Raw genomic sequence first — 15,922 nt, forward strand, 5'->3', positions numbered from 1 at the left:
TGTAGGTCAGAATGTTTGGGATGCTCGGAGTAGTGGGGGGAAGCCGAGAGAGAAGGAGGGAGGGGGGGGGGGGGGAGATAACATACAGCGAGAGGAGGGGGGGAGGGGGAGATAGGGGGGGGAGCGAGGGAGAGAAACCATGTGGAGGGGGGAGGCCGTTGTTAGGGGGAGAGTGAATAGAGACAAGGGGGGAGGGGGACTGAATTAAGGACAGTGCGCCTCAGCCCGGTTGCCAGGCAACAACAGTTTTCTTTGGTGGGTAAAACTGCTTAACCAGCCCCCCCCCCGCTAACTTCTTCCTCTGTTTGGGGCCTCCTCCTCCCCCCTCTCCCTTTATCCTCCCCCCCCCCCCCCCCCCCTCCCCCTCCCCCCCCTTAAATACCAAACTATAGTCTGCTTCTCCTCAAGGTGACACCCCCCACGGCTGTGTGAGGAAGTGAACCCTTGAGGCCTGGGTTATGGGAGGAGGTGAATGAATGAATCCATGATTATATGAAGAAGTGAAGAACACATGAATCCTGAATCCTCGGTTCTATGTGGAAGTGAATGCATTAATTATTTGTTCTATGTGATAGTGAACACATGAATCCTGAGTTATATGAGGACGTGAACACATGAATCCTTGGTTCTATGATGAGGTGGACACATGAATCCTTGTTTCTATGAGGTGGACACATGAATCCTTGTTTCTATGAGATGGTGAATGCATGAATCCTCTGTCCTATGCGGAAGTGAACACATGAATCCTCGGTTCTATGTGGAAGTGAACACATGAATCCTCGGTTCTGAACACATTACTGACACACTGCTGTAACACATGCTACACCTGCTAAGCTACATGTCATGCTACACATGCTAAGCTACATGTTATGATATATCTGCTAAGCTACATGTTATGCTACACCTGCTAGGCTACATGCTATGCTACACATGCTAGGCTACATGTTATGCTACACCTACTAGGCTACATGTTCTGCTAATACTGCTAGGCTACATGTTATGCTACACATGCTAGGCTACATGTTATGCTACTCCTGCCCAGCTCCACGCTAGCTGTTCCCAGGGGCCCATTGCTGTGTGCCGGCCCAGTTTTAGAGGCCTGCTGGGACCAGTGGGAGCTCACTGAGGCGTACCTCAGCTGGAGGAAGACTCCTCACACGTTCGCAAGTCGCTCTGACAGTAAATGACAACTTTCGGTGCGTCTGTGATTGCGGGCGCTACGATGGAACTTGGCAGCTCAGGATAAAGCTCACAGGAGGGGGAGGGATGACAGGTGGGGGGGGGGTGTCTCTGTGTCCGTGTGTGTGTGTGTGTGTGTGTGTGTGTGTGTGTGTGTGTGTGTGTGTGTGTGTTTGCGCGTGCCTGTGTGTGTGTCTCTCTATGTGTGTGGTGTGTGTGTTTCTCTGTGGATGCCTGTGTGTGTCTATGTGTTGTGTTTGAGTGTGTGTGTTTCTCTCTGAATCTGCACCTGTGTGTTTGTGTGTGTGTGTGTAAATGCGTGTGTGTGTGTGTCTGTCTCTCTGTGTGTGTCTCTGTGTGTGTGTGTCTGCATGCAGAACTGTCACTAAGACCTGCTGCAGTACAGAGGAGAGACAGACAGCGATGGAGGAAGAGACAGAGAGACAGACTCCCCCTCCAGCCCCTCTCTCTCTCTCTCTGAACACCAGAAAGAGGTTTGTACAGCAAACAGTCAGCCCCCCCCTTCAAAGAAAAGTTGGCCATTTCCGAGCCAACTAGAATATAAACAAAGAATCTAGGGGAGGTCTCTCTCTCTCTCTCTGTGTCTCTCTCCCTCACTCCCCCCTTCTCTCTCCCACCCTCTCTTTCTATCCCCCCTCCTCGATCTCCATCCATCCCTCACTCCCCTCTTTCACACACACACACACACACACACACACACACACACACACACACACACACACACACACACACACACACACACACACACACACACACACACACACACACACACACACACACACACACACACACACACACACAGCTGAACAGTGCCCCCCTGTGGCTATAGAAGTCCCTTCCCAGCTAAGACTTGGTAATAACTTGTATTAGCAGAGTGACAACATGCTAGTGATGATTCACCCTGGGTGCTGGAGTCTGACTTCATGAACAGGCATCAACACCTGGGAGAACATTTTGGATCCAACACCAACAAGGCCTTTTGTTACACGTTATCGGCCATTTCGGATCAGTTCCTGGTCAATTTTATAAATGTTGGGAAATGTACATTCACATTTACATTCAGGGCGTCTATCAGATGCTTTTATCCAGAGCAACTCACAATAAGTCCAGTTGCCAGAAGGAAGAGAAACAACGATATATCTCTGTGGGTACAGTGAGGATGTTCATAGAACCAAGTGCCAAGTACTGACCATCACTAGGTTAACCCATTCCCCGTATACAACACAGATAAAGTTGGATACGTTGGTCCAGGTGCCAGGACGTACAACATGTCTTCTGGTTGTCTCTTCTGAAGGACAGACCTGTACGATATTCAATGACCTGCTTAGCAACGACAGTCGAGAAAAGAAGTTAACTCATTCACAAGGACATTTCATTCCCATTCCCAATTTCCCGGGCGATATTACTTTTCCTAGGGGCAGAATCCCCCAAGACCGGCTTCATTGAAGACCCTGAGTCACAACCATACACAAAAAACGTTATGACCGAGTGAATCTACCTCTGAATGACTGATTGAGTCTGCCTCTGAATGACTGAGTGAGTCTGTATCAATGAGTGAATGAGTGAGTCTGAGTCAGTGAGTTAGTCTGTCTCAGTATCAATGCATGAGTCTGTCTCTGTATGAGTGAGTGACAGAGTGACTGAGAGTGGGGAGAATGATTGAGTGAGTGACTGAGTGAGGCTGCCTCTGTGACTGGGCTGAGTGAATGAGACTGAGTGAGGGCTGAGTGAATGTGACTGAGTGAGGATTCCTCTGTGACTGAGTGAGGGCTGAGTGAATGTGACTGAGTGAGGTTTCCTCTGTGACTGAGTGAATGTGACTGAGTGGGGTTTCCTCTGTGTGTCTCTCTGTGTGTGTGTGTGTGTCTCTGTGCGTGTGTGTGTCTCTGTGTGTGTGTGTGTGTGTCTCTGTGTGTGTGTGTGTGTGTGTCTCTCTGTGTGTGTGTGTGTCTCTCTGTGTGTGTGTGTCTCTGTGTCTCTGTGTGTGTGTGTGTGTGTGTGTGTGTGTGTGTGTGTGTGTGTGTCCTACAGGCCTGCCGGAGCCGGTCCTTGTCGTAGTGCAGCGCCTCGTAGTCGTGCATGGTGATCCGGTTCACACGGAGCCGCAGCCTCTCAGGGGGGGGCTGCTGGCTGGAGGGGGGGGGCAGGAAGTCATACCGGTCACATGACAGCGAGGACCAGAACCATGTGCCTCCGTCTCAGTGTTATAGTGACGCTTGGGTTAGGTCAGCTAGCTTAGTCTGTGGAAGTGAGACAACACTAGAAAATAAAAACACACACCGTGTGTGTGTGTGTGTGTGTGTGTGTGTGTGTGTGTGTGTGTGTGTGTGTGTGTGTGTGTGTGTGTGTGTGTGTGTGTGTGTGTGTGTGTGTGTGTGTGGTGACCTACTCGTTGAGGTGGGGCAGAGAGCTCCTGGTCTTGGTCTTCTGCAGTAGGTTGGCCTGGTTCCTCAGGCTGATGTGGATCACTGAGGGGGCCAGACGGCACGGCTCCCCGTCCACCTGCCCACCGACACCACCACCATCATCATCATCATCACACTCCTCCTCTTCATCATCATCATCACACTCCTCCTCTTCATCATCCTCATCACACCCCTCCTCTTCATCATCATCATCACACTCCTCCTCTTCATCATCATCACACTCCTCCTCTTCATCATCATCATCACACTCCTCCTCTTCATCATCATCATCACACTCCTCCTCTTCATCATCATCATGAACCTCTTTCAAACTCATGAGTCTAACAGAAGGATGATAACACCAACCCAAAGAAACTAAAGCCTCCCAGCGGTGACTAGATGTGTGTGACATAGGCTACCGTAGTGTAGGGTGGTGTGGTGGTGTAGGGTGGTGTAGGGGGGTGTACCTGGACCGGGAGGGGCTTGGTGGTGGTGAGGGTGACCTCTCGGCATTGGTTCAGCCGCTCACCGTGACCTCCGACCTGCAGCGTGGCCTAGGAGCACAGGGAGGGTCGACCAATCAGAAGGCAGGACACGCCGAGCATAGAGGTCAATACAGAAGATGTATGGATCAATACAGAAGACGTATGGATCAATACAGAAGACGTATGGATCAATACAGAAGACGTATGGATCAAAACAGAAGACGCATGGATCAAAACAGAAGACGTATGGATTAATACAGAAGACGTATAGAACAATACAGAAGACGTATGGATCAATACAGAAGACGTATAGAACAATACAGAAGACGTATGGATCAATACAGAAGACGTATAGAACAATACAGAAGACGTATGGATCAATACAGAAGACGTATGGACAGTGTTGGGAATAACGCCGTTTAATAGAACGGCGTTACGTAACGCCGTTATTTTTTCAGTAACGGGGTAATCTAACTAATTACTAATTCCGTCGTTACAACGCCGTTACCGTTACTGTACAAAAAATGCAGTGCGTTACTATGAATTGATTGAATAAACTGCGTAATCCGAACGCCCCCCTGGCTCCAAACACAAACTACAAGTGAGGAGATCGGGTGGTTTAACAACGAGATAAGCGATTATGATAGGCTAAGGCAGAGTCATGTTTCATGGTAGCCAATCGGAGCCAGTGTTTTTACACACAAGCCAGGACACGCGCGCCACACACACGCAAACGCACACACCAAACCGATTCGATGAAGCAGCAGAAATGGCGGGTCCGGACCAATCCGATGAAAAGTTGGAATTTTCTGTAGTATCTGGAAGATGTTCCACAGCCTTTGCAACCATGCAAATTGAAATCCAGGCCCCATCCACAATGAAAATGATCACCGTCCACACTATCGTTTTCATATCGTTTTCAGAATGTTTTGCATCCACGTTCCACACTGAAATCATTTTGATAAACAGTTGTTGTCATGGTTACGTTACTCCGCCACGCCTCTGTTAAGATTACAGGCGCACGATCAGATGATATTTACAGTTGATCAGCTGGTTAATCATTTTCGACCCGGTCTGGTTAATCAAACGCCGCTCCAAGTAGGCTACGGTTTGAACTGTCGTCTTTTTTTTTTTTTTTACCATCACTTAAGAACATTAAGTACAGCGCTCGCCTCCGGCGTTGGAGCAACGAATATGTTTGACTCAATATGTCGAGTTGTTTCTGGAGATAAATTAGTACAATGTACAGAGAGATCCTCATTTGCATTTCACCTGCCATTCTTTTGATGCGCTTCTCGGTCTATAGCGCAAGCTTGTGGCAGTGTCATGGCAATCGAACGTCATCGTTTCTGAAAGCCTCCTTCTGTCCACACTACACGCGAACCCATCGTTTTCACATTCATCCACCTCAGCGATCGTTTTCAGTGTCGGAATTCTCTGTTTTAGTTTGGATGGAAGGACTAAAAAGGATGAATATTGATGCATTTGTAGATTTACCCGGGTTAGTGTGGACAGGGCCTCAGTTGGAAGCATATCAGGGCCTTGAATGGGCAGTTCAACCATTTAACACATTAAGGCCAAGTGAAAACTGCTCAGAAAAATCCAAATCTTTCACATATAGCAACTTTCTTTTTTTTAAAGTAACGCAAATAGTTACTTTCCCTGGTAACTAGTTACTTTTATTATAGAGTAATTCAGTTACTAACTCAGTTACTTTTTGGAACAAGTAGTGAGTAACTATAACTAATTACTTTTTTAAAGTAACGTTCCCAACACTGCGTATGGATCAATACAGAAGACATATGGATCGATACAGAAGGCGTATAAATCAATACAGAAGACGTATGGATCAATACAGAAGACTTATGGATCAATACAGAAGACTTATAGATCAATACAGAAGACGTATGGATCAATACAGAAGACGTATGGATCAATACAGAAGACGTATAGATCAATATAGAAGACGTATAGATCAATACAGAAGACGTATGGATCAATACAGAAGACGTATGGATCAATACAGAAGACGTATGGATCAATACAGAAGACGTATAGATCAATACAGAAGACGTATAGATCAATATAGAACAACAAGAACACATATAGATCAACACAGAATATCAAGAACGCAAATGGCTCAATATAGATTCACATCATCAATATTCAAGATTATATTAAACTTTTCAACCGCGGTTCATTTGAAATTATTCTCTGTCCCTCTCTTCTCTCTTTACATCGATTCATGTTTTCATGATTTACATTTACTTTTACACACGTTTATCAGACGCTTTTATCCAAAGCGACAATAATTCCAGTTGTCAGAAGAAAGAGAAACAACAATATATCTCTGTGGGTACAGTAAGGATGTTCATAGAACCAAGGGCCAAGCACTGACCATCACTAGGTTAACCCATTCCCCGTAGACAACACAGAGAGCTAGGGTAAGACGCCACGTTTGAGCAGAGATATGACGGGCGTTTCACCGACTAAACCTCAAAGGGTTAGGTAGGATGACAGGTAACTGTCAGGAACTACGAGGGGTGTGTGTGTGTGTGTGTGTGTGTGTCTTTTTGTGTGTGTGTCTGTTTGTGTGTGTCTGTGCGTGCAAGTGTTCAGGTGTGTGTTTGTTCGTCTGTTTCATGTGTGTGCGTGTGTCTGTCTGTCTGTCTGTCTGTTTCTATTTGTGTGCGTGTCTCTGTGTCTGTGTGTTTCTGTGTGCGTGTGTTCGTCTACATGGGTAACCGTGGCGATAAGCTGGAGTACAGAGGAGAGAGACAGACAGCGATGGAGAAAGAGAGCCTCTCTCTCCTCCAGTCAACGGTCTGTACAGTAAACACACAACACTCACCCTCTCATCCTTGTTTTTGAAGGGATAGGGCTGTCCCAATTCAAGGGCAGTTAAGGGCTAGGGCCAAGACGTAGGGCTACGTAGCCCTTGAAACAAAGCTTTCAAAGGACCACACTTTAAAGGGAGGGCTTTTGAGGAAAAGCCGGCAGGCAAATATGGCAGCTGTCATGAATCCTTTTTTTTTGTGTTTTCTGAGCCCTTTTACTTTACTGTTATTTTATTATTACTACTAGTTGTTATCATTCGGAAACATGCCTTCTCTTGGCCTCTGTTGACGTAGCAGTCCGCGAACTTCAAGCGCTGATGACGCGACGTAATGGAGGGGTGTCTCATTGCTTCGGGGAACGTTTTAGCCCTCTCTATTGAGGGGCAAGGGGAAGGGGGAGGGGGAGGGGGAAGGGGGGGAAATGGGATTGGGCCTAAATTTCCCCCTTTCCTCTTCGGGCTAGGGGGCGTGTCTTGGAGAGCACCATGGTTCATACACACACCAATTCACCCATTCATACACCCATTCACCCATTTTTCATTCACCCTTATAATCCCTGATTCATAAAAAAATTCAACCATTCACCCTCACATTCACACCCCGACGGCGTAGTCGCCCCCTCAGGGCGACAGTCAGATGGTCAGGAGCAGTCAGGGTGAGGCGTCTCGCTCAGGGACACCTCCACACTCAGCTAGGAGGAGCCGGGGATCGAACTAGTTCAGGGTACCAGCCGACCCGCTCTGCCTCCTGGGCTGAACCGACGCCAGAGATCAGACAAAGAGAACCTTTGAATTAATCATCTCTGATGCCAACAGAGCCGCTGACGGTTTGACTTTCAGTTTTCAGAACGAGGCGAAGTTTGTTTTTAAGCCCGGTTACGCTCTCTCTCTCTCTGAAGCCCGGATACCGACCGCGGTAACCATGGTAACCTCTCCTCCACTAGAGCCGAGATCAGGGGACGGGGGGAGAGGCGGCGTTGTGGTTGCCATGGCAGTGGGGGTTGGGGGGGAGGGTACCCAGAGACAGAGTCACAGGACAGAGAGTGAGACAGCCAGAGGACAGAGTGAGACAGCCAGAGGACAGAGAGTGAGACAGCCAGAGGACAGAGAGTGAGACAGCCAGAGGACAGAGAGTGAGACAGCCAGAGGACAGAGAGTGAGACAGCCAGAGGACAGAGAGTGAGACGATCAGAGGACAGAGAGCGAGACAGCCAGAGGACAGAGAGTGAGACAGCCAGAGGACAGAGAGTGAGACCATCAGAGAACAGAGTGAGACAGCCAGAGGACAGAGAGTGAGACAGCCAGAGGACAGAGAGTGAGACAGCCAGAGGACAGAGAGTGAGACTAACAGAAACTAGAGAGTTCGGCAATCAGAGTGTCGTCATGGTTACCAGGGACGTCATGGTGAAGCCGATGACCTCAAGGTAGCCGTCGTCGTGTCGTTGGGGTTCGAAGTCGCGGTGGTCGCCGGGGTTACCCCAGGGGGTGGTGCCCGCGCAGTACCTAGAGGGGGGGGGGGGGGGGGGGGAGCACAGCATCACCACGTCACCATGGCAGCAGCAGCATCCTTCACTCACACTGGACCACGGAGTAGCTAGGTGTGGCTCTGCTGCCATCTTGTGGTCAGAAGTGGAAAAGCATCAACGCATCATTTGTATTCACACATTCACCCGTTCACTCACAGTCTCACACATTCACCAATTCATACACACACATTCAACCATTCAGAGAGAGGGAGAGAGAAAGAGACACAAAGAGAGAGAAAGAGACACAAAGAGAGAGTGTGTTTGTTTAAGTTTGTGTAGGTGTGTGTGTCTCACTTGGGGATGTTGAGGAATACCAGACACTGGAGTTTAAGATCCTGGATCTTAGAGGTCAGGTCAACACCATCACACTGGAGAGAGACAGAGACAGAGACAGAGACAGAGACAGAGACAGAGACAGAGACAGAGAGAGAGGGAGAGAGAGAGAATCAGAGTGAGACAAACATAGGACAAATAGTGAGACAATCAGAGCCCAGGGAGTCAGGTAATCATAGAGAGAGGCTAACAGAGAGAGAGACTAATCTATAACATAGACCAGGGCTCGGCCACCCAAGGCACTCGTGCCACCACTGGCACGGGGCAGAATTGTCATTGGCACACTTAAAAATAATAATAAAAAAAAACGTTTATATTTTTTATTATTATTATTAAAAATGTCACAGCACAATGCGGCAGCATAATCATTGCTACCGATTTTCTCAGACAATCTGATACTGAGACAATCTTAGGGCAGAGAGTGATCCAATCTGATAGTGAGACAATCTTAGGACAGAGAGTGAGACAATCTGATAGTGAGACAATCTTAGGGCAGAGAGTGAGACAAACAGAGAGTGAGACAATCTTAGAGCAGAGAGTGATCCAATCTGATAGTAAGACAATCTTAGGGCAGAGAGTGAGACAAACAGAGAGTTAGACAATCTTAGGGCAGAGAGTGAGACAATCTTAGGGCAGAGAGTGATCCAATCTGATAGTGAGACAATCTTAGGGCAGAGTGAGACACACAGAGAGTGAGACACACAGAGAGTGAGACGCGATACTCACCACCACCTTGATGTGCTTGGACAGGTCCTTGGCACTGCCCATCAGGAAGTCAGAGAAGGCCGTCTGCAGACCAGACATAGAGAGTCTAGAGCGGGGGTCTCAAACAGGCGCTCTCTAAGGCTGCCTACTAGGAGACCCCCTCTATGATACATCTGAGATGAGCCCCGCCTTCCAGAGTATATAGAGTATATACATAGATCTATAGAGCATATACATAGATCTATAGAGTTTATATAGATCTATAGAGTATATAGAGATCTATAGAGTTTATAGAGATCTATAGAGTATATACCTAGATCTATAGAGTATTTATAGATCTATAGAGTTTATATAGATCTATCGAGTTTATATAGATCTATAGAGTGTATATAGAGATCTAAAGAGTATATAGAGATCTATAGAGTTTATATAGATCTATAGAGTTTATATAGAGTATATATACGTGGATCTATCGTTTTTATTGAGTGTATTTAAAGTGTAGAGAATGTAAAGAGTAGGGTTAGCGTATAACTAGTTAGAGTGAAACTCACCCCTGTATATAGAGAATAAAGTATATATAGAGTATGTAGATATATAGAGTATAGAGTGAACTCACCCCTGTATATAGAGTATAAAGTATATATAGAGTATGTAGATACATAGAGTATAGAGTGAAACTCACCCCTGTAGAGTATAAAGTATATATAGATTTATAGAGTATAGAGTGAACTCACCCCTGTATATAGAGTATAAAGTATATATAGAGTATGTAGATATAGAGTATAGAGTGAACTCACCCCTGTATATAGAGTATAAAATATATATAGAGTATGAGTAGATCTATAGTGTATAGAGGGAACTCACCCCTGTATATAGAGTATAAAATATATATAGAGTATATCTAGATCTATAGCGTATAGAGTGAACTCACCCCAGCGTAGAACATCTTGTTCCTGAAGCGGCTGTTGAACTTCTCAGGGTTCGCCTCTGAAACAGAAACACAAGAGAATGTGAACCAGTAGACCCAGTAGAACCAGGAGAACGTGAACCAGTAGAGCCAGTAGAACGTGAACCAGTAGAACCAGGAGAACGTGAACCAGTAGAACCAGGACCAGTGGAACCATCTCAGGACCAGTAGAACTAGAACCTTGGAACCAGTAGAACCAGGAGAACGTGAACCAGTAGAACCAGTGGAACCAGTAGAACCAGGAGAACGTGAACCAGAAGAACCAGAACCAGTGGAAACAGTAGAACCAGAACCAGTAGAACCAGGAGAACTTGAACCAGAAGAACCAGAACCAGTGGAAACAGTAGAACCAGGAGAACCAGAACCAGTAGAACCAGCAGAACCTACCTCGGGACTCATGGAACTCCAGGGTGACGTGGGCGTCAAAGCCCAGGCTGAAGTAGTTGTTGAAAACGTCCATGGGGAGCTGGGAGGAGACATCATCCATTCATTAAGATCCTTCATCCATTCATAAAGCTGTACTCGTTAATACATTCATAAAGCAGTGTTCATTCACCTCTTCATAGAGTGCTGTTCATTCACCCCTTCATAAAATGGTACTCATTCTCCCCTTAATAGAGCTGTACTCATGAACCCCTTCATAAAGCAAGGTTCATTAAGCCCTTGATAGAGCGGTACTCATTCACCCCTTCATAGAGTTGCACTTTTTAACCCCTTCATAGAGCGCTGGCCATTCACCCCTTCATAGAGCGGTGGCCACTCACCCCTTCATAGAGCGGTGGCCATTCACCCCTTCATAGAGCAGTCATCATTCACCCAGTCATAGAGCAGTACTCATTAACCCCTTCATAAAGTGTTATTCATTCACCCCTTCATAGAGCGGTGGTCATTCAGCCCTTCATAGAGCAGTCATCATTCACCCAGTCATAGAGCAGTACTCATTAACCCCTTCATAAAGTGTTATTCATTCACCCCTTCATAGAGCGGTGGTCATTCAGCCCTTCACAGAGCAGTCATCATTCACCCCGTCATAGAGCAGTATTCTTTAAAGTGGTGTTAATTCACCCCTTCATCGAGCGGTGTTCACCCACCTTGTCGGCCTGCTGCTCTTCGGGGTCCGCGCCCCCCGGGCCCCCGTTGGGCCCCGCCCCCCCCTGGCTGGGCCCCGCCCCCCCGGGGCCAGGCCCCGCCTCCATGCGGAGGTTCCAGCGGTCCAGCTGCACCACCAGCCCGTCCTCCACGTGGGAGAGGATCTTAGAGACTGGCTCGTCTGTGTAGCCCTGGGTGAGGGGGTGAGAGGGTGAGGGGTGAGGGGGTGAGGGGTGAGAGGGGGTGAGGAGGTGAGGGGGTGATCGAAAAACAAAGGTCAGTCTGGGACGACTGAGAGCGCTAGTTAGGGATGGGCCGATAGTCGATTCTATCGACTATCGACGATAGATGGATTCCATCGTCGATCGTCTCAAGTAGCCGATAAAAAGGCGATAATTATATTTTAATAATAAATGTTTAATTATTATTATTATTTTTTTTTTTTAAAGCGCTGTGGTAGCTATTTTTTCAACTTAAAAAGCCCCGCAAATTGTAATTGAAATTAACTGGCACCGGTGGAAAACATACTATGTAGCGCTGACCTGCCGTATTCACTCACTGCTGCGAGAGGAGAGGGGAGGGGCTCGAAACCTACCGGTCTGCTCGCACAGCGAAATGACATCACCAATGACTGCACCATTTCCGGGTCACAGCTGTGGTACATGAGCTGTGTTCGAAATCGTTCCCTATTCACTCACTCACTATTCCCTATAGTGTTCATGATATAGTGCACTACATAGGGAACGAACAAACGAGAATTCGGACACTACGCTGAACATTTCTAAACGTCATTTGCGTCAGTAAATGCGCCGGGTATTTGTGTGACGCAGACAGATGCGCCCAGATCATGTAAACAAACCGGGCACTCTCGAGGAAAGCTGGAGGTTGTATTGATGTTGAATGTTACATTTCCTTGAACAAGGTTTTTCTTATTAATTTTGAATGTTTCATTTTCTTGTTAAATCCCAAATAAATTGTTGATATTTCGAAAGCCGGAGACTCCATCATTAAATGTATTATTCTGAGCTTCTTCTTCTCCTCCGGAGCTTCTTCTTCTCCTCCGGAAAAACACTACCGCATTGCATTGTGGTATATGGGAGTAACACGTAGGGAACATCATATGTACACTCACATTTTGGGTATTTTAAGTGCACTATATAGGGCATGAAATTAACCAGTGAGAATTCGAACAACACTACAAAATAGCGAGCACCCTATATAGTGCACTATATCCGTGATAGGGAACGATTTCGAACACAGCTACGAGCTGTGTGTCATCAGCGTGTGTCATCATGACAGCGCCGCCGGCGCCGACGCATCGAAACTTAAGCCCCGTCCACACGAAGCCGAAACAGGCGAAACCGTTACGGTTTCAATCTATCCGGTTTCGGAGTATCTCCGTAAAGACGGAGTCAAGCGAAACCGGGTAGATCTGTAGAAACGCTGTAGTACACATTCCAGGCCTATAAGAGGCGCTGCTTCAGCTACGGATATCCAGCAGAAAAATAAATAAGAAGAGGAGGCGAGCATGCGCATAAAGGGTGAGACTCCGCGGGCTCAACAGTCATTGGCTAGAGGGTCGAGCGATGACGTCATGGTTTACGGTTTCAGTCAGTTTCAGGCGTCCACACGAATCCAAAACGAAACCGGGTAGATTTGAAACCACCTCCGAGGGTGGTTTCAGAAGTTTACGGTTTCGGTCAGCGGTTTCGCCGGCTTCGTGTGGACGGAAGGCCGAACCGTACAAGACCTTTGCGGTTTCGCCATGAAATCGGCTTCGTGTGGACGGGGCCTAAAATCAGCGGAGGTGTCACACTAAATTTGTACCGGCTGCCAAATTTGTACCGGGCGCGTCATCCATACGTAATACATTCCAAACATGCCTGTCAGCAGATGATCGCATCGTCCGTTGTCGGGCAGGTTTCAAAAAACATTTGCGCTCATGTTGCCAAAGACGAAATAACATAATACAGTTAACGGATCGCTAGATAACACTTGTTTTTACTTTATATTTGTATTGTATTTAATTGTTTGATCAAATTTAGCTAGTAAACTGAGTGTTTAAAGCGGGTTTCAAAAAACATTCGCGCTCATGTTGCCAAAGATGAAATAACATAATACAGAAAACGGATCTAGATAACACTTGTTTTTACTTTATATTTGTATTGTATTTAATTGTTTAATCAAATTTAGCAAGTAAACTGAGTGTTTAAAGCAGATCAAGGACGAAATAGCAAAATACAGATAACGGATCGCTAGATAGAAGGTTCGCGAATGTTCGTGAACCTTTCAGTCATTCGACGCGATCGTCCGTTGCCAGGCAACGGACGAAGCGATCATCTGTTGCCAGGCAGATTTGGAGTGGATTACGTATGGATGACGCGCCCGGTACAAATTTGGCAGCCGGTACAAATTTAGTGTGACAGAGGCTCACGGCTCACGCTGGTCCAAGGGGAAGACCATCGTATTTGTTTCTAAGAAAAAATTCGAAAAATAAAAACGTGATTTTTTTCAAAGTGATAAATTATTATAAATAATTAATGTTATACAATTATTATAAAGTTGCCCCCCCCCGATAGTATCGAATATCGGTGATCGCTAGGGGGCGCTATCGGACAATGGAAGCTTGTAGACGATTGCCCAACCCTAGCGCTAGTATCACCTGACATTCACCAATTCATTCACACGTTCACCACTTCATTAACAAATTCACCCCTTCACAAACACATACATTCACACACACCCCATTCACACACACACACACACACATTTATATGCTTATTCATTCGTATACCCACAGATTCACCCATTCACACACGTTAACCCATTGACAGCACCCAGTTCACACACACCCAGGCACATGCCCATTCACACCCGTTCACCCAACACATACAAAGTCCCCCATACATTCACTCATTCACCCATTCACCCATTCATACAGGGGGAGGCGTCTCTGGGACTCCTCCTCCCTCAGCTCCATGTGTGAACCAGGGGTGGAGAGAGAGTGTGTGCCTCACCCCTCCCCAGTTGAGGGTCCGGGCGAGGTCGTTCCCCGTCCCGAGGGGCAGGATGGCCACCGGAGGGGGGGGGCTCACCTCCAGCTCATCGAGACAGGACAGGATCCATCCCACCTGGGAGAGGGACGAGTGACGGGTGTCAATCAAAGTGACACCAGAGTACCAGCATGAGGGCATGGGTGAATGTGTGTGTGAGTGAGTGTTTTAATGGGTGGATGTGTGAGTGAATGAGTGTATGGATGGGTGGATGTGTGAGTGAATGAGTGTATGGGTATGAATGGGTGAATTAGTTTGTGAATGGGTGAATGTGTGGGGTACTCACCGTCCCGTCTCCCCCACAGGCCAGGATCCTCAGGTTTGGCACCTTACGGTAGAGCTCCAGTCTGGAGGACGGACACACACACACACACACACACACACACACACACACAGTCGACCCGCTTCAAACAAACAAATGCTTCAAACATCTAAAAAGGTACGTGCTCTGGGTTTCAATCTCCAAACTCTGTGTGTGTGCGTGTGTGTGAGGGCCATTGTGAATAATGAAAGGGTTCTCTGAAGTCATTGGCCTGTAGCTTCTCTCTCCAGAACAACATCCCTGACCTAATATACCGGGAAAACTCCTGGTTTAATGAGGTGGAGCTCTGAGCTACACCTCGCTTTATGGCGAGGTGTAGCTCCTTCAGAGAGAGAGACCCTATATCCTCCTTTAGAGAGAGAGACCCTATCTCCTCCTTCAGAGAGAGACCCTATCTCCTCCTTTAGAGAGAGACCCTATCTCCTCCTTTAGAGAGAGACCCCATCTCCTCCTTTAGAGAGAGACCCCATCCCCTCCTTTAGAGAGAGACCTTATCTCCTCCTTTAGAGAGAGACCCTATCTCCTCCTTTAGAGAGAGACCCTATCTCCTCCTTCAGAGAGAGAGACCCTATCTCCTCCTTTAGAGAGAGACCCTATCTCCTCCTTCAGAGAGAGAGACCCTATCTCCTCCTTTAGAGAGAGAGACCCTATCACCTCCTTTAGAGAGAGAGACCCTATCTCCTCCTTTAGAGAGAGAGACCCTATCTCCTCCTTTAGAGAGAGACCATATCTACTCCTTCAGAGAGAGAGACCCTATCTCTTCCTTTAGAGAGAGAGACCCTATCTCCTTCTTTAGAGAGAGAGACCCTATCCCCTCCTTCAGAGAGAGAGAACCTATCTCTTCCTTTAGAGAGAGAGACCCTATCTCCTTCTTTAGAGAGAGAGACCCTATCTCATCCTTTAGAGAGAGAGACCCTATCTCCTCCTTCAGAGAGAGACCCTATCTCCTCCTTTAGAGAGACCCTATCTCCTCCTTTAGAGAGAGATACCCTATCTCCTCC

At 47.1% G+C, this 15,922-nt stretch overlaps 1 protein-coding gene across 6 annotated transcripts in view; it reads right to left on the minus strand.

Moving 5' to 3' along the window:
- Positions 1-15,922, minus strand: part of dgkza (diacylglycerol kinase, zeta a) — an 89,999-nt gene that overhangs the window by 43,867 nt on the left and 30,210 nt on the right. For all 6 annotated transcript variants that reach the window (XM_060055421.1, XM_060055416.1, XM_060055418.1 and 3 more), the window contains 11 exons: positions 14,886-14,946; positions 14,564-14,677; positions 11,549-11,737; positions 10,845-10,923; positions 10,422-10,477; positions 9,512-9,574; positions 8,747-8,820; positions 8,318-8,429; positions 4,073-4,159; positions 3,590-3,702; positions 3,230-3,330 (listed from right to left, as the gene is read on the minus strand). In XM_060055421.1, the coding sequence (XP_059911404.1) occupies positions 3,230-3,330; positions 3,590-3,702; positions 4,073-4,159; positions 8,318-8,429; positions 8,747-8,820; positions 9,512-9,574; positions 10,422-10,477; positions 10,845-10,923; positions 11,549-11,737; positions 14,564-14,677; positions 14,886-14,946 (1,049 nt within the window). The remainder of the gene's footprint in view (positions 1-3,229; positions 3,331-3,589; positions 3,703-4,072; positions 4,160-8,317; positions 8,430-8,746; positions 8,821-9,511; positions 9,575-10,421; positions 10,478-10,844; positions 10,924-11,548; positions 11,738-14,563; positions 14,678-14,885; positions 14,947-15,922) is intronic.

This window comes from Gadus macrocephalus, chromosome 7 (genome assembly GCF_031168955.1).
Source record: "Gadus macrocephalus chromosome 7, ASM3116895v1".
NCBI lineage: Eukaryota > Metazoa > Chordata > Actinopteri > Gadiformes > Gadidae > Gadus > Gadus macrocephalus.